This window comes from Protomyctophum parallelum (genome assembly GCF_964188405.1).
Source record: "Protomyctophum parallelum genome assembly, chromosome: 21".
NCBI classification, from domain to species: Eukaryota; Metazoa; Chordata; class Actinopteri; order Myctophiformes; family Myctophidae; genus Protomyctophum; species Protomyctophum parallelum.
The window spans coordinates 4,223,401-4,249,980 of record NC_139713.1 but is presented as its reverse complement, the minus strand read 5'-3'; the positions used below and the strand labels follow the sequence as shown (position 1 = coordinate 4,249,980).

The 26,580-nt window shown below is 40.9% G+C and overlaps 1 protein-coding gene across 1 annotated transcript in view; it reads left to right on the top strand.

The window, feature by feature from the left end:
* Window positions 1-18,872: 18,872 nt before the first annotated feature.
* Window positions 18,873-26,580, top strand: part of LOC310878603 (G protein-coupled receptor kinase 5-like) — a gene marked incomplete at both ends in the record, with an annotated part of 28,741 nt that continues 21,033 nt past the window's right edge. Inside the window, 8 exons of the mRNA XM_083792956.1 lie at window positions 18,873-18,882; window positions 19,566-19,655; window positions 21,354-21,466; window positions 21,943-22,020; window positions 23,138-23,155; window positions 23,390-23,469; window positions 25,361-25,453; window positions 26,061-26,124. Of these exons, the coding sequence (XP_083649082.1) occupies window positions 18,873-18,882; window positions 19,566-19,655; window positions 21,354-21,466; window positions 21,943-22,020; window positions 23,138-23,155; window positions 23,390-23,469; window positions 25,361-25,453; window positions 26,061-26,124 (546 nt within the window). The remainder of the gene's footprint in view (window positions 18,883-19,565; window positions 19,656-21,353; window positions 21,467-21,942; window positions 22,021-23,137; window positions 23,156-23,389; window positions 23,470-25,360; window positions 25,454-26,060; window positions 26,125-26,580) is intronic.

Genomic DNA, 26,580 nt, shown 5'->3' with positions numbered 1-26,580 from the left:
CGATGGCAAAAAAAGCGATGGCCAAAAAAGCGATGGCCAAAAAAGCGATGGCCAAAAAAAGCGATGGCGAAAAAAGCGATGGCGAAAAAAGCGATGGCAAAAAAAGCGATGGCGAAAAAAGCGATGGCGAAAAAAGCGATGGCCAAAAAAGCGATGGCCAAAAAAAGCGATGGAAAAAAGCGGAAAAAAGCGATGGCGAAAAAAGCGATGGCCAAAAAAGCGATGGCCAAAAAAGCGATGGCCAAAAAAAGCGATGGCGAAAAAAGCGATGGCGAAAAAAGCGATGGCGAAAAAAGCGATGGCCAAAAAAAGCGATGGCGAAAAAAGCGATGGCGAAAAAAGCGATGGCCAAAAAAAGCGATGGCCAAAAAAGCGATGGCCAAAAAAGCGATGGCCAAAAAAGCGATGGCCAAAAAAGCGATGGCCAAAAAAAGCGATGGCGAAAAAAGCGATGGCGAAAAAAGCGATGGCAAAAAAAGCGATGGCGAAAAAAGCGATGGCGAAAAAAGCGATGGCGAAAAAAGCGATGGCCAAAAAAAGCGATGGCCAAAAAAGCGATGGCGAAAAAAGCGATGGCGAAAAAAGCGATGGCGAAAAAAGCGATGGAAAAAAGCGGAAAAAAGCGATGGCGAAAAAAGCGATGGCAAAAAAAGCGATGGCCGAAAAAAGCGATGGCGAAAAAAGCGATGGCGAAAAAAGCGATGGCGAAAAAAGCGATGGCGAAAAAAGCGATGGCCAAAAAAGCGATGGCCAAAAAAGCGATGGCGAAAAAAGCGATGGCCAAAAAAGCGATGGAAAAAAGCGATGGCAAAAAAAGCGATGGCGAAAAAAGCGATGGAGAAAAGCGGTGGCCAAAAAAGCGATGGCCAAAAAAAGCGATGGCCAAAAAAGCGATGGCAAAAAAAGCGATGGCGAAAAAAGCGATGGAAAAAAGCGGTGGCCAAAAAAGCGATGGCCAAAAAAAGCGATGGCGAAAAAAGCGATGGCCAAAAAAGCGATGGAAAAAAGCGATGGAAAAAAGCGGAAAAAAGCGATGGCGAAAAAAGCGATGGCGAAAAAAAGCGATGGCGAAAAAAGCGATGGCGAAAAAAGCGATGGCGAAAAAAGCGATGGCCAAAAAAAGCGATGGCGAAAAAAGCGATGGCGAAAAAAGCGATGGCGAAAAAAAGCGATGGCGAAAAAAGCGATGGCAAAAAAAGCGATGGCAAAAAAAGCGATGGCGAAAAAAGCGATGGCCAAAAAAGCGATGGCGAAAAAAGCGATGGCGAAAAAAGCGATGGAAAAAAGCGGAAAAAAGCGATGGCAAAAAAAGCGCTGGCGAAAAAAGCGCTGGCGAAAAAAGCGATGGCCAAAAAAGCGATGGCCAAAAAAGCGATGGCCAAAAAAGCGATGGCCAAAAAAGCGATGGCGAAAAAAGCGATGGCAAAAAAAGCGATGGCCAAAAAAGCGATGGAAAAAAGCGATGGCCAAAAAAAGCGATGGCAAAAAAAGCGATGGCAAAAAAAGCGATGGCAAAAAAAGCGATGGCCAAAAAAAGCGATGGCCAAAAAAGCGATGGCCAAAAAAGCGATGGCAAAGGTCACTCAAGGTCGCCTAACAAAACAGAAAATAAATACAATACAATAAAGCAAGTTTAAAATACAGCAAGTTTAAAAAACACAAAGGCCTGCAGCAGACTTCTACTCAAGGTGGGAGTAGGCTTGTCTGAAAAGGTGAGTTTTGAGGTGGGATTTGAAGGTGGGGAGTGAGTCCATGTTACGAATGTCGGGGGGAAGGCTGTTCCAGAGGCGAGGGGCAGAGCGGCTGAAAGCTCTACCCCCCATGGTGGACAAACGAGCTGGGGTCGCTCTCGCTCTCTCGCTCTCTCTCGCTCTCGCTCTCTCGCTCTAGCTCTCTCGCTCTCTCTCTCTCGCTCTCGCTTAAATTAAAATTAGATTTAAATTAAAATAGATTAAAATTAAATTAGATTAAATTAGATTAAAATTAAATTAAATTAAATTAAATTAAATTAAATTAAAATTAAATTAGATTAAAATTAGATTAAAATTAGATTAAAATTAAATTAAATTAAATTAGATTAAATTAGATTAAAATTAAATTAGATTAAAATTAAATTAAATTAAAATTAAATTAGATTAAAATTTAATTAGATTAAAATTAAATTAGATTAGATTAAAATTAAATTAAATTAGATTAAAATTAAATTAAATTAGATTAAAATTAAATTAAATTAGATTAAAATTAAATTAGATTAAAATTAAATTAGATTCAAATTAAATTAGATTAAATTAGATTAAAATTGAATTAGATTAAAATTAAATTAGATTAAAATTAAATTAGATTAAAATTAAATTAAATTAGATTAAAATTAAATTAAATTAAATTAAATTAAATTAGATTAGATTAAAATTCAATTAGATTCAAATTAAATTAGATTAAATTAGATTAAAATTAAATTAGATTAAAATTAAATTAGATGAATAATACATTTTATTTATATGGCGCCTTTCAGGTCACTCAAGGTCGCCTAACAAAACAGAAAATAAATACAATACAATAAAGCAAGTTTAAAATACAGCAAGTTTAAAAAACACAAAGGCCTGCAGCAGACTTCTACTCAAGGTGGGAGTAGGCTTGTCTGAAAAGGTGAGTTTTGAGGTGGGATTTGAAGGTGGGGAGTGAGTCCATGTTACGAATGTCGGGGGGAAGGCTGTTCCAGAGGCGAGGGGCAGAGCGGCTGAAAGCTCTACCCCCCATGGTGGACAAACGAGCTGGGGGAGCGAGAGAGCGAGAGTGAGAGAGCTCTCTCGCTCTCGCTCTCTCGCTCTCTCTCGCTCTCGCTCTCTCGCTCTAGCTCTCTCGCTCTCTCTCTCTCGCTCTCGCTTAAATTAAAATTAGATTTAAATTAAAATAGATTAAAATTAAATTAGATTAAATTAGATTAAAATTAAATTAAATTAAATTAAATTAAATTAAATTAAATTAAAATTAAATTAGATTAAAATTAGATTAAAATTAGATTAAAATTAAATTAAATTAAATTAGATTAAATTAGATTAAAATTAAATTAGATTAAAATTAAATTAAATTAAAATTAAATTAGATTAAAATTAAATTAGATTAAAATTAAATTAGATTAAAATTAAATTAGATTAAATTAGATTAAAATTAAATTAGATTAAATTAAATTAGATTTAAATTAAAATAAAATAGATTAAAATTAAATTAGATTAAATTAGATTAAAATTAAATTAGATTAAAATTAAATTAGATTAAATTAGATTAAAATTAAATTAGATTAGATTAAATTAAATTAGATTAAATTAAATTAGATTAAAATTAAATTAGATTAAATTAGATTAAAATTCAATTAAATTAAAATTAAAATAGATTAAAATTAAATTAAATTAAATTAGATTAAAATTAAAATAGATTAAAATTAAATTAGATTAAATTAGATTAAAATTAAATTAGATTAAAATTAAATTAGATTAAAATAGATTAAAATTAAATTAAATTAAAATTAAATTAGATCAAAATTAAATTAGATCAAAATTAAATTAGATTAAAATTAAATTAAATTAGATTAAAATTAAATTAAATTAGATTAAAATTAAATTAAATTAGATTAAAATTAAATTAGATTAAATTAGATTAAAATTAAATTAGATTAAATTAGATTAAAATTAAATTAGATTAAATTAAATTAGATTAAATTAAATTAGATTAAAATTAAATTAGATTAAATTAGATTAAAATTCAATTAAATTAAAATTAAAATAGATTAAAATTAAATTAAATTAAATTAGATTAAAATTAAAATAGATTAAAATTAAATTAGATTAAATTAGATTAAAATTAAATTAGATTAAAATTAAATTAGATTAAAATAGATTAAAATTAAATTAAATTAAAATTAAATTAGATCAAAATTAAATTAGATCAAAATTAAATTAGATTAAAATTAAATTAAATTAGATTAAAATTAAATTAAATTAGATTAAAATTAAATTAAATTAGATTAAAATTAAATTAAATTAGATTTAAATTAAATTAGATTAAATTAAATTAGATTAAAATTAAATTAGATTAAAATTAAATTAGATTAAATTAGATTAAAATTAAATTAGATTAAAATTAAATTAAATTAGATTAAAATTAAATTAAATTAGATTAAAATTAAATTAAATTAAATTAAATTAAATTAAATTAAATTAGATTAGATTAAAATTCAATTAGATTCAAATTCAATTAGATTAAATTAGATTAAAATTAAATTAGATTAAAATTAAATTAGATGAATAATACATTTTATTTATATGGCGCCTTTCAGGTCACTCAAGGTCGCCTAACAAAACAGAAAAGAAATACAATACAATAAAGCAAGTTTAAAATACAGCAAGTTTAAAAAACACAAAGGCCTGCAGCAGACTTCTACTCAAGGTGGGAGTAGGCTTGTCTGAAAAGGTGAGTTTTGAGGTGGGATTTGAAGGTGGGGAGTGAGTCCATGTTACGAATGTCGGGGGGAAGGCTGTTCCAGAGGCGAGGGGCAGAGCGGCTGAAATCTCTACCCCCCATGGTGGACAAACGAGCTGGGGGAACAGTGAGGTTGGTGGAGGAGGCAGACCTGAGTGACCGGGTGGGAGTGTTGATATGGATGAGATCAGAAAGGTATGGGGGGGGAGAGGTTATGGATGGCATTGAATGTGTTGAGGAGGATCTTGTAATCTATGCGGTATTTGATGGGTAGCCAGTGGAGTTGGTGAAGAACGGGGGTGATGTGGGAGATGGCAGGGGTTTTGGTGATGATGTGTGCTGCAGCGTTCTGGACCAGTTGGATTTTATGGAGGAGTTTGTGGGGGAGACCGAAGAGAAGAGAGTTACAGTAGTCGAGGCGGGAGATGACCAGAGAAAGGACTAGGATGGCAGTGTTGTTGGGGGTGAGTGAAGGGCGGAGGCGGTTGATGTTGTGGAGGTGAAAGTAGGCTGACCGGATGGTGTTATTGATGTGGGTATGAAAAGATAGGGTGCTGTCGAGGACGACACCCAGACTCTTGACCTGGGGGGAAGGGGAAACCGAGGAGTTGTCAATGGTGAGTGTAAAACTGGGCTGCTTGGTGAGTGAGGATTTGATGCCAATGAGGGTTACCTCGGTTTTATTGCCATTTAGTTTGAGAAGGGATGAGGTGAACCAGTCTTTGATTTCGTGAAGACATGCACAGAGGGAGGGTGGTGGGAGGGTGGAGGTAGGTGTGGAGGAGACATAGAGCTGGGTGTCGTCCGCGTAACAGTGGAAATTGATGTTGTGTTTGCGGAATATTGAGCCAAGTGGGAGGAGGTATATTATGAATAATATGGGGCCAAGGACAGAGCCCTGGGGAACACCAGAGGAGAGGGGAGAGGAGTGGGATATGAAAGATTTTAGCTGAATGAACTGAGTACGGTCGGAGAGGAACCAGTGTAGGGGTGTGTCGGATATGCCAATGGAGGCTAATTAAAATTAAATTAAATTAAATTAGATTAGATTAAAATTAGATTAAAATTAAATTAGATTAAAATTAAATTAGATTAAATTAGATTAAAATTAAATTAAAATGAATAAAACACTGATGTTTAAACAATAACAGTGTTAAAGGCTGATAAAACACTAATGTTTAAACAATAACAGTGTTAAAGGCTGATAAAACACTGATGTTTAAACAACAACAGTGTTAAAGGCTGATAAAACACTGATGTTTAAACAACAACAGTGTTAAAGGCTGATAAAACACTGATGTTTAAACAACAACAGTGTTAAAGGCTGATAAAACACTGATGTTTAAACAACAACAGTGTTAAAGGCTGATAAAACACTGATGTTTAAACAACAACAGTGTTAAAGGCTGATAAAACACTAATGTTTAAACAATAACAGTGTTAAAGGCTGATAAAACACTGATGTTTAAACAACAACAGTGTTAAAGGCAGATAAAACCGCGTGTTTGTAGCATTTCCAACATACCTTTCTGCCGTATGGCCCCAAACAGCTGCTGTGCCTGTGTCTGTTACTTCCTATTTAAATCTTGAGCCCCGCCCACTGGATCCGGGTCCGTGTGAAAGTCCGGCCGTCATTGGTCGGTCAGAGTGAAATGGATCATTGGCTTGGCCGCACGCACCTGGGTCGAGTTAATAATAATAATAAACTTTATTTATAGAGCACCTTTCATGACACGAGTGCAGCGCAAAGTGCTTTACAAGACAACAAAGTATAAAAAAATATCAAACAACATAACAATCAAGGCATAATCAGTACAAAAAATGCAAAAAAAACACCAAACGACATAAAAAATGCATAAAAAGACAAAAGAAACAGGTGAAACAGTGAGATTAAAATGAAAGGATTCAGCCAAATGCTAAAATAAAAAAGTGGGTCTTAAGCGGAGTTTTAAAAACATCTAGGGAGGGCGCCGGTCTAAGGTGGATTGGAAGTTTATTCCAAGCCGTCGGCCCGTGGAAGGAGAAAGCTGCTTCGCCGTATTTTTTCAGAGCCATTTTTTTGTGGCTTTTCAAGCAGGCCAGCAGTGGCGGACCTAAGGAGGCGGTTTGGGACATACCTGGGAAAGCAGTCCTGAAGATAGGTCGAGTTAGCAAGCCGCACGCACGCACACACACACACACACACACACACACGCACACGCACACGCGCACACACACACACACACACACACACACACACACACACGCACACACACACACGCACGCACGCACACGCACACACACATGCAGGGAGGCGAGTGGTGGATCTTGGAATAGTCTGCATGCACTCAAAAACGTTTTTAAATTAAATGATCATGGCTAAATGATAAACGTTTTATTGATTCAAATAAACCCTAAAAGAAGAGATATATAAACAGACAGACAGACAGACCAGATGGGGGTCCCTGGTGGTACAACCAGTGTTCAGATGGGGGTCCCTGGTACAACATAGTGTTCAGATGGGGGTCCCTGGTACAACATAGTGTTCAGATGGGGGTCCCTGGTACAACATAGTGTTCAGATGGGGGTCCCTGGTACAACATAGTGTTCAGATGGGGGTCCCTGGTACAACATAGTGTTCAGATGGGGGTCCCTGGTACAACATAATGTTCAGATGGGGGTCCCTGGTACAACATAGTGTTCAGATGGGGGTCCCTGGTACAACATAATGTTCAGATGGGGGTCCCTGGTACAACATAGTGTTCAGATGGGGGTCCCTGGTACAACATAGTGTTCAGATGGGGGTCCCTGGTACAACATAGTGTTCAGATGGGGGTCCCTGGTACAACATAGTGTTCAGATGGGGGTCCCTGGTACAACATAGTGTTCAGATGGGGGTCCCTGGTACAACATAATGTTCAGATGGGGGTCCCTGGTACAACATAGTGTTCAGATGGGGGTCCCTGGTACAACATAGTGTTCAGATGGGGGTCCCTGGTACAACATAGTGTTCAGATGGGGGTCCCTGGTACAACATAGTGTTCAGATGGGGGTCCCTGGTACACCATAGTGTTCAGATGGGGGTCCCTGACATTCATTTGGGGGTCCTTGGACTCATAGACTTGCAGCACCCATAATAATCTTCAGACACATGCAGTGTCTGCTGGCGAACGCTAGATGGCGGCAAAACGTCGGTTTTCCAGTCTGTGTAGCATGACACAACTTTAAACCATAATGTAGTTTCACCTCTCCTCCCCCCCCTCTCTCTCTCTCTCCTCCCCCCTCTCTCTCTCTCTCCTCCCCCCCCTCTCTCTCTCTCCTCCTCTCTCTCTCTCTCTCTCTCTCTCTCTCCTCCCCCCCTCTCTCTTTCTCCCTCCCTCTCTCTCCCTCCCTCCCTCTCTCTCTCCTCCCCCCTCTCTCTCTCTCTCTCTCTCTCAGATGTGGACTAAAGGACCCAATGCCAGAGTGTAATTGGTTTTCGATGGTGACGTAATGACGATATGTTTTAGTGGTGGGAGGATTAAAGGTAATGCTCCTATGTATACATGTATGTAATCTGGAGGATTAAAGGTAATGCTCCTATGTATACATGTATGTAATCTGGCACCACTGCCGTATCAGGCACAAGTAGTCATTACGTCATTTGCTGGGACGGCGCATACGCATCGAATATCGTCCTGGGCGAAACTAGTACTTGTGCGCTCTGCTTGCGCAAGTAATATTAATAATAATAAACTTTATTTGTATAGCACCTTTCATACATAAACGCAGCTCAAAGTGCTTCACAGGGCAGGACACAGAAATATAATACAATAAAACACAAGTAGTTAAAATGATAGAACGATGGCAAAGAACAAAATTGAATATAAGAACATAAAATAAATAAAAACAAATAAAAACACCACATGCAGCAATCAGTTAACCTGACTTTGCCAGATGGGGGCGGTATTGGGTAACCATGTTCCCCAACACCACAACCATCTGGGACCTCTCAGGGAGTTCAGCTAACACCGAACCGCTCCGCGATCTAACCAATCAGCGTGAGCTAAGGGCGGGATATGTGCGAAACCGGATGTGAAGCTATATAGACACGTCAATATGATTGGTTGTGTTTGCACGCCCACACGGTGATAGACAGACGGTCCCATCCAATCATCTACCAAGTATCTTGAAAAAAAGGAACAGCCCCGTCATCGAATTTGCTTCCGAGATCCCAGATCCCAATAAGCTGTGAAACTAATTTGTGTAGCAAGCTTCTTGGATCTGGCAGCGTCAGGTTAGCAATCAGTCAGGGCAGGAACGTGCATAGTAAAACTCAACTAAAAAGCAAGAGTGAAGAGGTGAGTCTTGAGTTGAGATTTAAAAATGTCTACAGAGGGTGCGTGTCTGAGCTCGAATGGAAGTTTATTCCAGGCTGTTGGGCCGTAGAAGCAAAAAGCTGCCTCACCATATTTTTTTGTGCACATTCTTTTAGGCACTTCAAGTAGGCCAGCATTGGAGGACCTGAGGGGGCGGTTAGGGACATATCTAGGTAGGTCACGGAGGTACGGAGGTGCGAGACCATTGAGAGCTTTATAGACAAGTAAAATAATTTTAAAATCAATCCTATAAACAACCGGAAGCCAGTGCAGTGATGCCAAAACTGGAGTAATATGTTCTCTCATCTTAGTTCTAGTTAAAACTCTAGCTGGGCTCTGCCTGGGATGGTATGTAATAACCTGGGCTCTGCCTGGGATGGTATGTAATAACCTGGGCTCTGCCTGGGATGGTATGTAATAACCTGTGCTCTGCCTGGGATGGTATGTAAAAACCTGGGCTCTGCCTGGGATGGTATGGAAACCATAACAGGGCTGAAAGTAAACGGCAGGAAAAAGGTTATACTAGCCAATTACAACTGTGACCAGCAACTGGCTCAGAGCCTCCCCCCCCCCCCCCCCCCCCAGGATTATGCCCACCCACTCGACTCAGAGTACAGGCTGTTGCCATCGGGTCATCGTCTGGGTGCCCCCATTGTCAAAAACAACAGATATAAGCACTCCTTGGACCACGGTCGACCATATATGAGATGATGTATGATGATCAGAGCTGATGATTCCGCTATATATGACGTAAATTGGCCAATAAGGTAATAATGTACCTTATATGTAGCAATGTCAAATGTCCACTGACATAAATTGACGTACAATGACAAGAGCACGCCTCATTTTGCACGGGCGTGATTTTATGTGATATATATAAAAAAACATATAAACATGTATTCATTTTTTACATTGTTGAGTTTGAAGCAGTAAATGTATATGGTCGTAATGCAATAATGGTTAAAGAGCGTGTCGCGCGTGGCTACGCTCATACGCAGACAACGGAGAAAAGACCAGAGAGCACTTCACATTTCAATCAATCAATTAGAAATTCACACGTTCACACACTGATGGCGGCGGAAACCATGCAAGGCACCAACCTGCACACTGGGAGCAATTAGGGGTTCAGTGTCTTGCGCTAAAGGACACTTGGACACTAAGGTCGCATTCATACCAGAGAGCTTTGCTGCGATTAAAACGAATCCTGCTGCGCATTGTCAGAAAGTGCGCTTCGTTTGGCAGGTGTGAAGGCTCATTCGAATCCTAATGCGCAGCAAATAACCGCATTTTACTCCGCCCAAAAACGTGGGTTTCGCTTCGCTTCGAATCACACTTGACTACGATTCGGTGCAGGTGTGAATGCAATCTGCAGTAAATAAAGGAAATGAAGCAAACATAATGTGGCGGGTGAGGAGCTGAACACAGTTGGAGACGGTTAAGGCATATTTTACACAGCGCAAAGATGTCCCGTTACTGTGGATAGACGTGGTCGAATAAGGAGACTGAAGCCCTGATCGAAATGAGGACGTGTAGGCTACATTAATCAATTGCTTAAGAAAACACATAAAAACACTGCAGTGTATTATAGCCTACATAATATTCTGTCTGTCTGTCTGTGCGTGCCGTAAACATGGAGTGCTGTCACTGTGTGGGACTGGGGAGTTATATCAGTGCGCTCATGCAGCGCTGTGCCTCCATGCCCAAAAGAACAGTGTGTGGCGGCTGCGTGCGTAGAGAGAGAGAGAGGGGGGGGGGGGGGGGGGTCCCAGACGGCACGACACATGCACGTTATGAGTGTAATTTTATCACCATAGATTTCACTGTGTAGGCTATAGTTTATGAACGGAACACATTGATAAAGGTCCCCCCTGCTGCGTTTCCAATTGCTGCGAATGACAGTGTGAAGGCAAACCCCAGCCAATTAAATATGCAAGAATTCCATTTCCCCGCCCATACGGATCTGAGTCTACTGAAGTATTAGGTGAGAATGTGACCTAACTCTGGGGGAGCCCGGGTTCGAATTGGGAACTGCAACCGGCCACTCTACCCCTTAAAGGAATAGTTCAGATTTTTTTAAACTTAAGTTGTATGAAATACTTGCCATTAATATAGTGGTTGCAACTGTGTTAATTGATTGCCCGAGTCCCGTGGTGGGAGTTCTGCTCTGGTTTTAGTGAAAATTAAATAGTTCCGGTCATTTTGTGGGGGGGCACTGGGGGCCACGCAGTAAAAGTAAATTAATCCACAAAACGAACGTAATTTGTATTGTTGACCTTTTTTTTTAAATATTAGCATGACTTTCGTTGAACTTTGACCCCTCTATCACATGGAACTATTTTTTGGGCGTAGTGATATCGACACAAAAAACATAGTTCCGTGTGATAGAGGGGTAAAAAAAGAACGAAAGTTGCACTAATATTTTAGAAATAGGTCAACAATACAAATGACGTTAGTTTTGTGGATTCATTTATTTTTTACTGCGTGGCCCCCAGTACCCCCCACAAAATGACCGGAACTACTTGATATTTCACCAAAACCAGAGCAGAACTCCCACCACGGGACTCGGGGCAATCAATTAACCAATCAATTGCAACCACTATATTAATGGCAAGTATTTCATACAACTTAAGTTAAAAAAATCTGAACTATCCCTTTAAGCCACCGCCGCCAAAAGAACTAGACACGTCATTTTGAATTGCTATGTTTGAACTTTGAACCTTTTTTAGTTTTGTCTCGTAAGTGTGAGAACTGCTGAGGTAGCGTGCAGGAATCCGTAGAATGGGCCTCAGGTCTTAACCCATTCTGTGCGGGAATCCCTTTTGGTGTTTTAAGCATTATGTTATACCTTAGCTATTGAAAAAACAGCAGACCTATACAAGCTCATAGCGCGGCACTCGGTGCCGCGCTATGAGCTTGTATAGGTCTGCTGTTTTTGATAAAACATCATGAAAATGTGGCACAACTCTTTGAATATACATTCTTTCAGAGCGAACGTTTTTAACTCAAATCTTTGCTTCTGGGAGGTCACTGGAACAAGATATTTTCAGATGGGGGACGGCGGCTAAATTCATATGATTTTGGGGGGTCCTTCACATGTAATCGTTTGAGAACCACGGATACGGAAACATCAGGTTTTTCTGAAAGAGAGAGGGGGAGAGAGAGAGAGAGAGAGAGAGGTGAAAGACATTTTGTAGAATCGGCCTCAGGTCTTAAAACATCACTTCCTCTTAACTATAGAGGGTATGCGCATGACATCATCGTACCTGGAAGTTATGCGGGAACGCCCACTGAGTGGCAAAAAACTACTTTCTGGCCTTTGACAGCCCCGTTCATCCACACAGAAAAGTCCTGTCTGATTGCATTAAACAATGTTAAACTCACCAACATTTGCAGCTGTACGAAAAGCTTGAATTATCCTCTTTCTATATCTGCAAAGTTTTCGTTCCATAAAAATCCACCATAGAAACATTATGAGCTATACTTTCCGTCAAGAAAAAAAAAGCCCTGCATTTGATTATTTTTCCTATGTGTCAGAGTTTGGAACGTGTCGCTGCCTCCTGCATCATGTGACATTCAGGAACAGGTGGTACGGCAGGACGGTTGAGTGATTTCCAACGAGCGCTTCCAAACTCCAACACTCACACATAATGCTGCTCAATGTTCTGCCACTCAGTCTAGATGAGGGGGGGTGTCCTGATGGGAAAACCATGCATGTGTATATGTACTGTATGTATACTGTACTCTCTATACCTTCAACGTGATTGATTGACATACCTGACAGGTGACAGCTATAGCATTCATTCAGACAGACCGGATGATCATCACAGCTGCTCCTAAATGTGGTCCCGCCTCCTTCTCTTGCTCAAGGTGTGTACGGTACACCCTCGCTCTGTCTCTCTCTCTCTCTCACACACACACAGACACACACACACACAGAGACACACACACACGCGTACACTTCATTCATTTGTTGTGAGTAAACAGCGATCTCCGCAGCATCCGCGTGGACTCATGGAGATTGACAACATGGTAGCAAATAGTGTTCTTATCAGAGCCAGGGAAGGTAAAGAACAAACCTCTATTTATTTATTTTAACATACTATTTAATGTGTAATGCAAAACAATATAGATTTTTTTTTGTTTTTTTGTTTAATGCTTTCGCTCACTTGACTTGACTTATTCTTAAATGCCTTTAACCACCTTAACCCTGCATGTCACTAAACACTATAGGCGCAATGTGTGTTTTTTTTTTAAAGATTTATTTGAAGAATGTGTGCACTGTAGGTAGTTGAAAACTAGGGCATACAGTGGTTGGAACGACTTTTGTTCCCCCCCTCGTTCTGATCTTTACGATTGGTTAAATTGTAGCTAAACAGAGAACACAAAACACTACTGCTACAGTACTATCCACGTGTGATACAAATCCTAAACTGTATGGTTTTTGTTTTGTTTACAATTGCAGTCACACTTTAAATGTTCCTCTCGTCAGCTGACACTGTTAAAAGCAAAAAGCTTATTCAATGTACACTTACATATAACAGGTCAATACTTCAAGATGCAGTGTATTAAATATAACAGGTCAATACTTCAAAGTCCAGTGTATTGAATATAACAGGTCAATACTACAAGGTGCAGTGTATTAAATATAACAGGTCAAGACGTCAAGGTCCAGTGTATTAAATATAACAGGTCAAGACGTCAAGGTCCAGTGTATTAAATATAACAGGTCAATACTTCAAGGTCCAGTGTATTAAATATAACAGGTCAATACTTCAAGGTCCAGTGTATTAAATATAACAGGTCAATACTTCAAGGTCCAGTGTATTAAATATAACAGGTCAAGACTTCAAGATGCAGTGTATTGAATATATCAGGTCAATACTTCAAGATGCAGTGTATTGAATATATCAGGTCAATACTTCAAGGTGCAGTGTATTAAATATAACCGGTCAATACTTCAAGATGCAGTGTATTAAATATAACAGGTCAATACTTCAAGGTCCAGTGTATTAAATATAACAGGTCAATACTTCAAGGTCCAGTGTATTAAATATAACAGGTCAAGACTTCAAGATGCAGTGTATTGAATATATCAGGTCAATACTTCAAGGTGCAGTGTATTCAATATAACAGGTCAAGACTTCAAGGTGCAGTGTATTAAATATAACCGGTCAATACTTCAAGGTGCAGTGTATTGAATATAACAGGTCAATACTACAAGGTGCAGTGTATTGAATATATCAGGTCAATACTTCAAGGTGAAGTGTATTGAATATATCAGGTCAATACTTCAAGGTGCAACTAGTGTATTAAAAATAATAGGTCAAGACTGCAAGGTGCAGTGTATTTGTATTATTATTTTTGTATTATCGTATGATCAGGAATGTAACCCGGAGAGGAATAAGGAAATGATTGGTGATACAATAAGCTCTACTTTCTCCTGCATTTCCTCCTCAATGCATGCAAACATGTTTTGGTGTTGAAAACATTGTGTCATGCTTTAGCTATTGGAAAATGTGCTTCACATTGTTGAATATATATATATATTCTTTCAGAGTAAACGTTTTTAACTCAAATCTTTGCTTCTGGGGCGGGGGGCGGGGGGTGGGGGTCCCTGGAACTACATATTTTCAGATGGGGGGTCGGCGGCCGATTACATGAATTATTGAGCACCACTGATATAGAAACATGAGGTTTTTCAGAAAATGTTCATGACTTAGAAGATATCTTTTTTTAAATGTTGGCCTCAGTCCAAAATGGCGTGTTGGTGTGTTAAACATTATGTTATAATTTAGCTATTGAAAAAATAGCAGACCTACAAGCTCGTAGCGCGCCACCGAGTGGCGCGCTACGAGCTTGTAGGTCTGCTATTTTTGGGGGAAGAAATCGTGAAAACTTGGCACAAATCCAAGACATTTTAGAAATTTCGAGGTCAGGCCTAAATGGGTTAAGACTGCCTTTCTCACAAGGGAGCTGTGACGGCGTGACAGAACGTATACTGGGTGACTTTGACCTTGACAGATTCAGTAGAAAGCGTCATGTGTGCGAGATGATAGACCAGTCTCTTATTGATTAGATGATAGACCAGTCTCTTATTGATTAGATGATAGACCAGTCTCTTATTGATTAGATGATAGACCAGTCTCTTATTGATTAGATGATAGACCAGTCTCTTATTGATTAGATGATAGACCAGTCTCTTATTGATTAGATGATAGACCAGTCTCTTATTGATTAGATGATAGACCAGTCTCTTATTGATTAGATGATAGACCAGTCTCTTATTGATTAGATGATAGACCAGTCTCTTATTGATTAGATGATAGACCAGTCTCTTATTGATTAGATGATAGACCAGTCTCTTATTGATTAGATGATAGACCAGTCTCTTATTGATTAGATGATAGACCAGTCTCTTATTGGCTTGTGTCAGCGGTTCATGAAAAGAATACTCTGTATATAGTCTATACTTCAATGAATGTAACTCATAGTCAGTGCAGGTGCAAACAGTTCTGACATGTTTTACTATTAACAGTAAAAGTATCAATTTTTACTATGTGTAAAAAAAAAAGTAAAGGTCCGGAATTCAAAATTGTGTCCACATAAATTCAATGCTGTTGGCAAAACGTTGATCAAAAATATACCAATTCTTTTATAATTCTCTATGAATTGTGCAGACTTATCTTGTAAATGAACTGATGCCGATCTGTTTAACAAGAATAATCAAATTAAAATTAAACTTTATCTCAAGAGTTAAAGTATAAGAGGGTCCATTTGGTTACCAATACCAACATAATGGAATGACATTTAGCTGCAGGGACCACCTGGCTGGAACCCCCTCAAATGTGGACCCCTGGGGGTCCCCTGGTGGACCCCTGGGGGTCCCCGGACCACGGCTTTCCACCACTGCTCGTAGTTACATTCCAGCGTGTCCTGGTGCGCATGTGAGCGTAAGTGTGTGTAAAGGCCTCGGTCACATAGGAAAGACAGCTGTCTTCTGTGTGTGTCTCTCTGGGGGAAAGGGGGCGTGGGTTTTTTTTTTTTGACGCGGCAAGCAATTGCTCCCTGCTTGCTCCATGTCGAGGGGAGGAGGGAGGGCAGAAGACAGCCATGCATGGAGCAAAGCTTTGTCTCGTCAAAACCACCTCCTCACTCCCATTGGAAATGTATTGAGAGCTGCTCCCCCTCCCTCTCCCCCAGAGACAACGAGAGAGCAGCACCCTGTCATATGTGAGCGAGGCCTATATAAGTAAGCTGACAGCAATGTAGTCCCACAGGCTTCTATATATAGCTCATTGTAGTGCCGTGGCTCAACTGGGATGTGGAACCAGATAGGCAGGCCAAACACACACACACACACACACACACACACACACACACACACACACACACACACACACACACACACACACACACACACACACACACACACACACACACACACACACACACACACACACACACACACACACACACACACACACACACACACACACACACACACACACACACACGCACGCTATAGGTGATAGTGTATGATTGATGACACAACAGGCATATTTGACAACTAAATTAGCAACCCTTATATTTGTCGACCAACAGCTTTGAAATAATAGTGAGAATTGTTTTTCCCATGATGACAACATGCCAGAAATATGGATGCCCTCCTAGGTTGTAAAGAGGTTAAGTGTGCTCTTTGTGACCGGGTTTGACTTTTCTGGTCCGTCTTCATATCGCAAAAAGGGACGTTTGCATGGATTCAAGTTGATTTCAGTCATCTGGATTCCATAGAAGTCTTCTATGTGAAAGCATGTTGCACAACAATAGATTGTACAATCTATATTAAGATTAATCTAATCTACAAGCTTACAATGCGTGTGCAACTAAAGGCTATTTTCTGTTATTATTTAAAGTAGTCAAACTAGTATTAGAATGAAGTGTTAGAATTGAACTGCAGGCAATAGAGTTCATGTTCAGATGCATCTTTGATAAAGGTCTTGGATATTTCAAGGAAAGCCTCAATCATCGGGGTTGGCGAAAGGGCCTTTCTGTGTGGAGTTTGCATGTTCTCCCCGTGTCCCCTAGGGTAGGTAACCTCACAAAAAAACATGCAGTAATCCTGGTCACTAAACTGCCTCCCCCTGGCCAGCCTGGGGCGCCTGAGGGGAGGGGAAAGGAACTGGTTGGAATAACGTGTTCCTTCCACGCGCTACGACCAACCAGGGAAACTCCCCCCTGTCAGGTGTAAAAGGAGCAACTTGGACACTCAGGCATGAAGGAAGCATGAGTTCAAGTCCGTTGCTCTCCCCTTGTCCCCCATATATGGGGGACTAGGTTGGTGGAGGGTGTGTAGAGCCCAGGATCACATTATTGACACAAGGGGTGAAAAATGGGTTACAAAATCGTGGGATAAAAAAGTATATTAAAAAAGAAAAAGCCTCAATCAGCAATTTATTCAGCCTTTTTGACTGTAGAACCGCAAGGACAGAGAGGTGTGAAATGATAACAACACCTAATCCTACACAAGTGTTTAGGAAACAGTCTAGTGTTAGCCCATTCTGACCGGGCACCCATGTTGGTGTCGGCATCATGTTATGCTTTAGCTATTTAAAAATAGCAGATCTACAAGCTCATATCGCGCCACCGAGTGGCGCGATATGAGCTTGTAGGTCTGCTATTTTTGAAAAATCGAAGAGCGACTGACATTTTTAGAATCTGATCTTAGGTCAGAATGGGTTCATCAGACCAGTGTGTGTCCGGCGGAAACCTCGTATGAATCTGATCTCAGGTCAGAATGGGCTAATGTGCGCGTGCAGCGTGTGTGTCTCTGTGGGTCTGTGTGTGTATCACATTCAGCGGCCTGAGTTATTTGTATGATGAGCAGGTGCTAAAAAAAAAAAAGCATCATCTATTTATTAGAGCAGACAGCTCTCACCCCCCCTATACCGGGAACATGAATTCCTGCCATCCGGCCAATGGTTAAAGACCTCCTGTTACAAAAAACAAACAGGTACAAATCGTCATTCATACCTATACTGTACCTCCATCTGAGCCATCGACAAGGGAGGCAGGAGGAGGTATAGATGTAGTTACAGTTTAGCCCTGGCTGCACTTTATATTTAAAGGGATTGTGACATTTAAAGGTATATTCAGTGATTTCACTTAATTCAAATATCACTTATTTCTTTGTTTTGTTGTGATAATCCTCCCTACTATAGAGTGTGCTGGCCATATAAGGAGTTCCTCCCTGTCCCCAGTTAACCCCTGGGGGTCAAAAAACCTTAGGTTTCGTTTTTGACTCTCTATCCTGATTGGACGAAAGGCTGGGTCCCACAGCCAAAAACGAAACCTAAGGTTTTTTGAGTGAAATCACTGAATATACCTTTAAAAAAAAGTTTTGGAATTGTTCTTATTTTTTTTTAGGTTTTCTAATCTCAATTGCACCCAAAAAACATGAACTTTTAACATTCAGTAGATTCTCTGTGATCTGGGGTTTTCTGGCTCAAACAGGTGCTCTGATTTGCCGGCAGTTTGTGATGTAATATCCTGCAAATCCCATATATGTCAATGGGATTTGCCAGCAGAAAAAAAAGTCACTGTTTTCACTGTTTTGCCTGTTTTCATTGTAGCTCAAAAGGCTTCCAAACCCCAAAGAAAACTTCAGATGACAGAAAATCCACTGAATGTTCAAAGTTCAGGTTTTTTGGGTGCAATTGAAAAATAATAATAATAATAATAATAATAAATGAAAATGAATGTCATAAAACCTTTAATGTAACATCTTGTGATAATGTATACGTATGTCTGTTGTCCTGTATGTTGTTGTACTGTTTGTAATGTCTCGGAGAGCTTTTATTATCTGCTGTGAAACGAAGTGCCCAGTTTGGGGACAAATAAACTTGACCTTGATATGCAGGCCAAAGAGAACTTCCCCAGGGAAAGGAAGGGACTGCCGCACACTCCAGAGACACAGTCAGGACAAGATTATTCATGCTTCATTTTTATATTTGCACGACGCGTTTTGCCGTGTGGCATCGTCAGGTGCTTTGCATACAATACATGAATGCAGGTATGTACTGTATGTACAGTATATGCAAAGCACCTGACGAAGCCAAGCGGCACAACGAGCCGTGCAATAAAAAAATGAAGCCTAAATAATCTTGTCCTGAGTCTCTGTATAATATGTAGAGCAGGGGTGGGCAACTTTGACGATGGAGAGGGCCACTGTATTTCCACACTCAGGGCCATACATTATACTGTCGTCGAAAAAATAGCCGATCCACAAGCTCAAAACGCGTCGCGCTGCGACACGTTTTGTGCTTGTAGATCGGCTATTTTTTTTACTACATTCGAATTGAAATCTTGAATTATTTTTTTTGCTATTTTTTTAATTGGAATCCTGAAAACGTAAATTTTTATGTCATTTCAAATGCCTTTAATTATACGTGTGTTGAAGCATTGAGCTACTAATTTAGACTGAAGTAATTAAAGCGGGTCATGTTTTGCATGTTGTGGAATTGTAAACAGCTGAAACCAATATTATAATCAGTATTCTGACATTAACCCTGAGGGCCACATTAAGTGAAGGTGGGGGCCGCGTGTGGCCCCCGGGCCGCCAGTTGCCCACCCCTGATGTAGATGTATATATATATATATATATATATATATATATATATATATATATATATATATATATATATATATTAAAGTAAATAGTAGTAGTGGTGAGATGTTATTTTGTCGTTTCTGCAGGTGGAGGATCCAAAGGCCGGAGCTGGCATTGGAAGGAGATGCTACGCTTCCCACATATCAGCCAGTGTACGGAGCTAGCTATGAATATAGGTGTGTTCCCTATTGTGTGTTTATTTCATCTTCTGTTTTATTTAACCTGTCTGTCTGTCTGTCTGTCTGTCTGTCTGTCTGTCTGTCTGCCTGCCTGCCTGCCTGCCTGCCTGCCTGCCTGCCTGCCTGCCTGCCTGCCTGAGTGCGTGCATGCTTATTACAAAAAGTACAGAAATACATCTGTACAATAGTGCAAACCCCCCCCCCCCACAAAAAGCCCTGGAGGGGAAAGGAACTGGTTGGAATAACGTGTTCCTTCCACGCGCTATACGTCCAACCAGGGAAACTCCCCCCTGTCAGGTGTAAAGGAGCAACTTGGACACTCAGGCATGAAGGAAGCATGAGTTCAAGTCCGTTGCTCTCCCCTTGTCCCCCATATATGGGGACTAGGTTGGTCTCCCCTTGTCCCCCATATATGGGGACTAGGTTGGTCTCCCCTTGTCCCCCATATATGGGGACTAGGTTGCTCTCCCCTTGTCCCCCATATATGGGGACTAGGTTGCTCTCCCCTTGTCCCCCATATATGGGGACTAGGTTGCTCTCCCCTTGTCCCCCATATATGGGGACTAGGTTGGTCTCCCCTTGTCCCCCATATATAGGGACTAGGTTGCTCTCCCCTTGTCCCCCATATATGGGGACTAGGTTGGTGGAGGGTGTGTAGAGCCCAGGATCACATTAGATGATTGACACAGGGGTGAAAAATGGGTTACAAAATCGTGGGATAAAAATCAAATAAAAAAGCCCTTGGGACTTCCATTGTGGTTCTTACAACGATATGACAAAATCAAATACAGTATCATGATATACAGTAGACAGTCAAACCTTTAGTCAAACACACAGACTTCATTATTCTTCTGGCCATATAGGGTGCAAATTTCAAATTGTGCTGCTGTTATCTACTACGAATACTATTAACATTGAGTGACTGTAGTGTCTTGTCTTCCAGTGGTGAAATGTCCCTTTAACCTCTTTATTGGAATGGGGGGGGGGGGGGGGGGGGGGGGGTCAGATCAACATATCCGCCTGGGTGACGGCAGACTGCTGGGCGAGCGCTGGCGCTTTGGCATGGGGGGGGAAGAAAAATCAAAATCAAAATCTTCGGGCCTATTATCCCATTCTGACCTGAGATCAGATTCTAAAAATGTCTATTACATCCTGACAGTTTCATTATTAACCCATTCTGACCTGAGATCAGATTCTAAAAGTGTCTTAGATTTTTCAAAAATAGCAGACCTACAAGCTCGTATCGCGCCACTCGGTGGCGCGATACGAGCTTGTAGGTCTGCTATTTTTCAATAGCTAAAGCATAACATGATGCTGACACCAAAATGGGTGCCCTGTCAGAATGGGTTAAGAAGTCGTAGTTTTGGCCGGCTAATAACTTACTTACTAATAACTTTGGGGCAGGCCCGTCTAGAGTTTAAACAGACAGATGGTGCAACAGGTCAACAGCATGTGCACCAAGGCCCGCCCCCACTCGATCATAATTGGAAGAAGGCCCCTCTCATCCTGATTGGATGAAGGCTTTGCCACCCGCCACCAAAACTGAAACTAGGGGGGGGGGGGGGGGGGGGGGTTGACCCCAGGGGCTCACTGGGGACAGGGAGGAACTCCTTATATGGTCAGCACACTGTGTTTTCTGAATGATATGGACATGTTGGCCATGGGCCTGACGTTTGACGCTGTGTTCTCCGACAGAGCGGAACTACTACAGCCTGTGTGTGAAGCAGGCCATCGGCAAGGACCTCTTCTATCAGTTCTGTCGTAGCAGACCGGATCTACGCAACTGCATCGGCCTGCTGGAGGCACTGGTACGCGCTCACCTGAAACACTATAAGACCAGGGGTGGGAAACTTTGACGATGGAGAGGGCCACTATAGTTCCACACTCACTCCAGAGGGCCACTATAGTTCCACACTCACTCCAGAGGGCCACTATAGTTCCACACTCACTCCAGAGGGCCACTATAGTTCCACACTCACTCCAGAGGGCCACTATAGTTCCACACTCACTCCAGAGGGCCACTATAGTTTCCACACTCACTCCAGAGGGCCACTATAGTTCCACACTCACTCCAGAGGGCCACTATAGTTTCCACACTCACTCCAGAGGGCCACTATAGTTCCACACTCACTCCAGAGGGCCACTATAGTTCCACACTCACTCCAGAGGGCCACTATAGTTTCCACACTCACTCCAGAGGGCCACTATAGTTCCACACGCAAAATAGACATTTGCTGCCAATACATATTATTGTGTTTAATGTTTCTAATTATGGCTTCATCAGGAAAACTTTGACACCAAGCCAGACAATGAGAGGAGGGACGACGGCATGCATATCGTCCAAGCGTTTCTCAGAAGTCAGGTCAGGCCCCGTCACAATCTTTTGTTTCCATGTTGAAAAATGTTTTAACCCAAATTCCGACCTGAGATCAGATTAAAAAAAAGTCTTCTACATCCTGACAGTTTTCTGAAAAAGCGATGTTTCTATGTCAGTCGTTCTTTGATTTTTTTCTAAAATAGCAGACCTACAAGCTCGTAGCGCGCCACAATTTAAAAGCGAAAGTGCCATAGCCTTATACTGCAGGCCAGGGCAGAATGGTAGAAGGCTATGGACCAGAGTGGACAGTCTACCTGCACAGCCATATCTACTGGTAGATCGCAATCTAGCTTTTGGGCACCCCCTGGTGTATACAATGTACTGTATGGCATATTATATTTATTGTACATGGTTTATATGCAGTGGTGGGAAAAGTACTCAATTGTTTTACTTAAGTAAAAGTATACCAATACTGCAATTTAGATCGTTACAAAGTAAAAGTACGGACTTGAAAATGTGCTTGAGTAAATTAAGTACAAAAGTATATGGGCATAAAAAATGTACTCATATTGCTGAATGTTCAAAAGTTTAAGTTTAATGTACAACATCTATTGAAAATAGCAGATCTACAAGCTTGAGCTTGTAGATCTGCTATTTTCAAGTGGCCGAAATGTATAGGGTTGAAATGGTTAATGTATAAAAATCACCAAAGTAACTAAAGTTTTAAAAGAATTGTAGTGGAGTAAAAGTACAAATATATGTATATGTATAGTGATATATTTCTCAGTCTGAACAGTGCGTGGAGGTGTTTAGTGATATATTTCTCAGTCTAAACAGTGCATGGAGGTGTATAGTGATATATTTCTCAGTCTAAACAGTGCATGGAGGTGTATAGTGATATATTTAGTGATATATTTCTCAGTCTAAACAGTGCATGGAGGTCTATAGTGATATATTTAGTGATATATTTCTCAGTCTGAACAGTGTGTGGAGGTGTATAGTCATATATTTCTCATATATTTCTCAGTCTAAACAGTGCATGGAGGTGTATAGTGATATATTTCTCAGTCTAAACAGTGCGTGGAGGTGTATAGTGATATATTTCTCAGTCTAAACAGTGCATGGAGGTCTATAGTGATATATTTAGTGATATATTTCTCAGTCTGAACAGTGCGTGGAGGTGTATAGTCATATATTTCTCATATATTTCTCAGTCTGAACAGTGCATGGAGGTGTAGTGATATATTTCTCAGTCTGAACAGTGCATGGAGGTGTAGTGATATATTTCTCAGTCTCAACAGTGCGTGGAGGTGTATAGTGATATATTTCTCATATATTTCTCAGTCTCAACAGTGCGTGGAGGTGTATAGTGATATATTTCTCATATATTTCTCAGTCTCAACAGTGCGTTGAGATGCTCCAGGACTGTCAACAGAGCTGCAGGCAGAGTCTGGAGGAGGATCCGTGTGGGGACGTGTTTGAACGATGCAGACAGTAAGTTGTCGCGCGCCGTGAACATGTGCGTTAGCATGTTACTATGGTGTTAGTATGTTAGCATGGTGCATCAAAATTCAATGCAAGATATTTAACACATGTCTTCTAAATCCTGACTGTTTTCTTGAAAAAGCGATGTTTTTCTATGTCAGTCGTTCTCAAAACCTTTCGTCACTTTTCACGATTCTTCAAAAATAGCAGACCTATACAAGCTCGTAGCGCGCCACTCGGTGTCGCGCTATGAGCTTGTAGATCTGCTATTTTTAAATAGCTAAAGCATAACGTAATGCTAACACCAAAACGGGTTCCCGCCCCAAAATGGGTTAACAACAAAATATCAATCTGTTCTTTTGGAATTTTGTTCCAATGGCTATATAAAAAAAATGATCTTTGCAAAGTTTGGGGAAAGTTCATTCAGATTTACAGGTCCAACGCAGCATGTCAAATTTGAGTAATGTTTGCGTGCATGTATGTGCACTGAGTATGTGCGTTTGCGTGTGTCAGTGCGCGTGCGTGTGTGTGTATTAGAGGTGGGATCGGGCCGACTTTATACTACCCGAACCGAACCCGTCACCGACAGCTTTGTGTCCAAACCGAAACGAGCCCCACCTTAATTATTAATATATGCGCCTGGCCCGTGCCCGATACCAGACACTTTTTTGTTGTTGAGGAAGGCACTTTAATAATTCCACTGACAGCATACAGCTTGCCTGGCTGTTACCTTTAGACATATTATGCCACACTATGTGTCTTGTAAATTACCATGAAAGGGGTCCGTTTTATATAGCCTAGCCTACTACGTTGATTAATAAATAGCTATAGTATAACACGCCGTGCACACTACAAAGCACACTGCACAGCACTGTGCGCAGTCAGCTGCATACACACCGTCATTATTACACACACACACACACACACACACACACACACACACACACACACACACACACACACACACACACACACACACACACACACACACACACACACACACACACACACACACACACACACACACACACACTCCTGCAGTTTTATACCAGCATTGATGATTGATTTGACGGCAACTCTGCATTGGCAATATTTAATCCACACAGCTTGTTCGTGCAAAGTTGCAAACTGCTATTCAATCAAACAATCCGCGCCAGCGGGAGGCGATTATTGGTAGCCTAATTTGCCATGGTCCATGGGCAGGATCAAGTAACTACTCAACTCTTCACTGTTCAACATCTAATAAATCAAACTATTTATATTAATCCAAAAATGGCGGTTTACATGTTGTCATGGAGGAGGAGGATCGCATATCCGCCGTGGGTGAGTTCAACCGAGGCTAACGCCGTCCTCCTCTCTTCAGTGGTTCTTCCAGCTGCGCCCCATATAATGTAGCCTCGGATCCCTACCATCATTCTGTAGCTTCAGACCTACAGAATTAGCGTAGTGACTGAGGTTCACAATTTCACATGGGGCTACGTTCGCTGCTGCTGCTGCTGCTTGCAGCATGTGCGTTGCAAGCTTGCGTTGTTGCAACTTGCAAGTGGTGCTGCTGCATGCAGACAGAGCATTGTCACGCTGCACCACCTAAATATAAAGGCTACTCTAAAGTGCACCATGCGTCCTGGTTAACCAGGAAACACACAGAGAGACAGACTAGTCGGATCGTTTTTATTCATATTTACACTTTATTTTCTATATATCAACAGCATGGTTGCCCGAACCGAAGCCCGACGACCAATTATGATAATGAGCCTTACCCTAGCCCGACCTGTCGGGTACCGACGGGACCCGTCGGGTTTCGGTCGGGTATCCCAGCTCTAGTGTGTATGTATGTATCCATGTGTGTAATGACACATTCAGTAACGTGTGTGTGTGTGTGTGTGTGTGTGCGTGTTAGGAAGCTTCATGCACACCTGTGTGGATCTCCGTTCCATCAGTACCAGGAGAGCATGTTCTTTGATCGCTTTCTACAATGGAAGATGGTAGAGAGGTCAGTACTATCTGTCTGTCTGTCTGTGCACGTGTATACGCTCGCTGTATGCTCGCTGTATGTGTGCGTGTGAGAGAGAGAGAGAGAGAGATATGCAGGTTGCATGTCGATAATGTATTGTTAGTCGCTAATCCATTCATGTAAAATTGTGATTAAGTTACATTTATTATTAACTTATTATTAAGTTACCTTTCCTTCCTAATGTTCCTAGCTTCCAGGCACCCTGGGCACAAGACCTACGCTGAAAAGACCTTTCCTTCCTAATGTTCCTAGCTTCCAGGCACCCAGGCTTTACTTTATGCTTCTCTGCCTTACGTTGTGACCAGGCTTTACTTTATGCTTCTCTGCCTTACGTTGTGACCAGGCTTTACTTTATGCTTCTCTGTCTTACGTTGTGACCAGGCTTTACTTTATGCTTCTCTGCCTTACGTTGTGACCAGGCTTTACTTTATGCTTCTCTGCCTTACGTTGTGACCAGGCTTTACTTTATGCTTCTCTGCCTTACGTTGTGAGCAGGCTTTTCTTTTCGCAGATAAGTAAGCCTGGGACCGAGGCTAGCTTCCAGGCAACCAATCACCATTAAACATGTGACATGTTTGTCTTCCAGGCATCCAATCACCAAGCGGACCTTCAGACACTACCGCCTACTGGGGAAGGGCGGCTTTGGAGAGGTCAGAGGTCACTGCGACCACACCACAACATTCGTCCTGAATTCAAAGTTGTGACCTTAAAGGACAACTTTTGTTTTTTTCAACCAAGGTTCATGTTTTAGGTTGTTATTAGAGAAAGTAAAAGGTGAGTGTTCATTTCTTTTCATTTGCTGCTTTCTTTCGTTTTAGGGATTTTAGCAGTTTTTGACAGGGGGGCGGGGGCATTCGAGCATGGGGCTAAATATGTGTTTTTTAACACAATTTTATGGTGATTTATTTTTTTATGGTTTACTATAGTCCTAATAAACGCCAGGAAATTACATCTGGCCACAAAAGATCACAGGATCTATTGAATGTGACAAACTGACATATTGAGCCTATACACACAGTATAAGCCTTCCCCCAGTAGGCTACCTTCACATTCAGTAGATCCTGTGATTTTCTGTGGCCAGATGTAATTTCCTGACGTTTATTAGG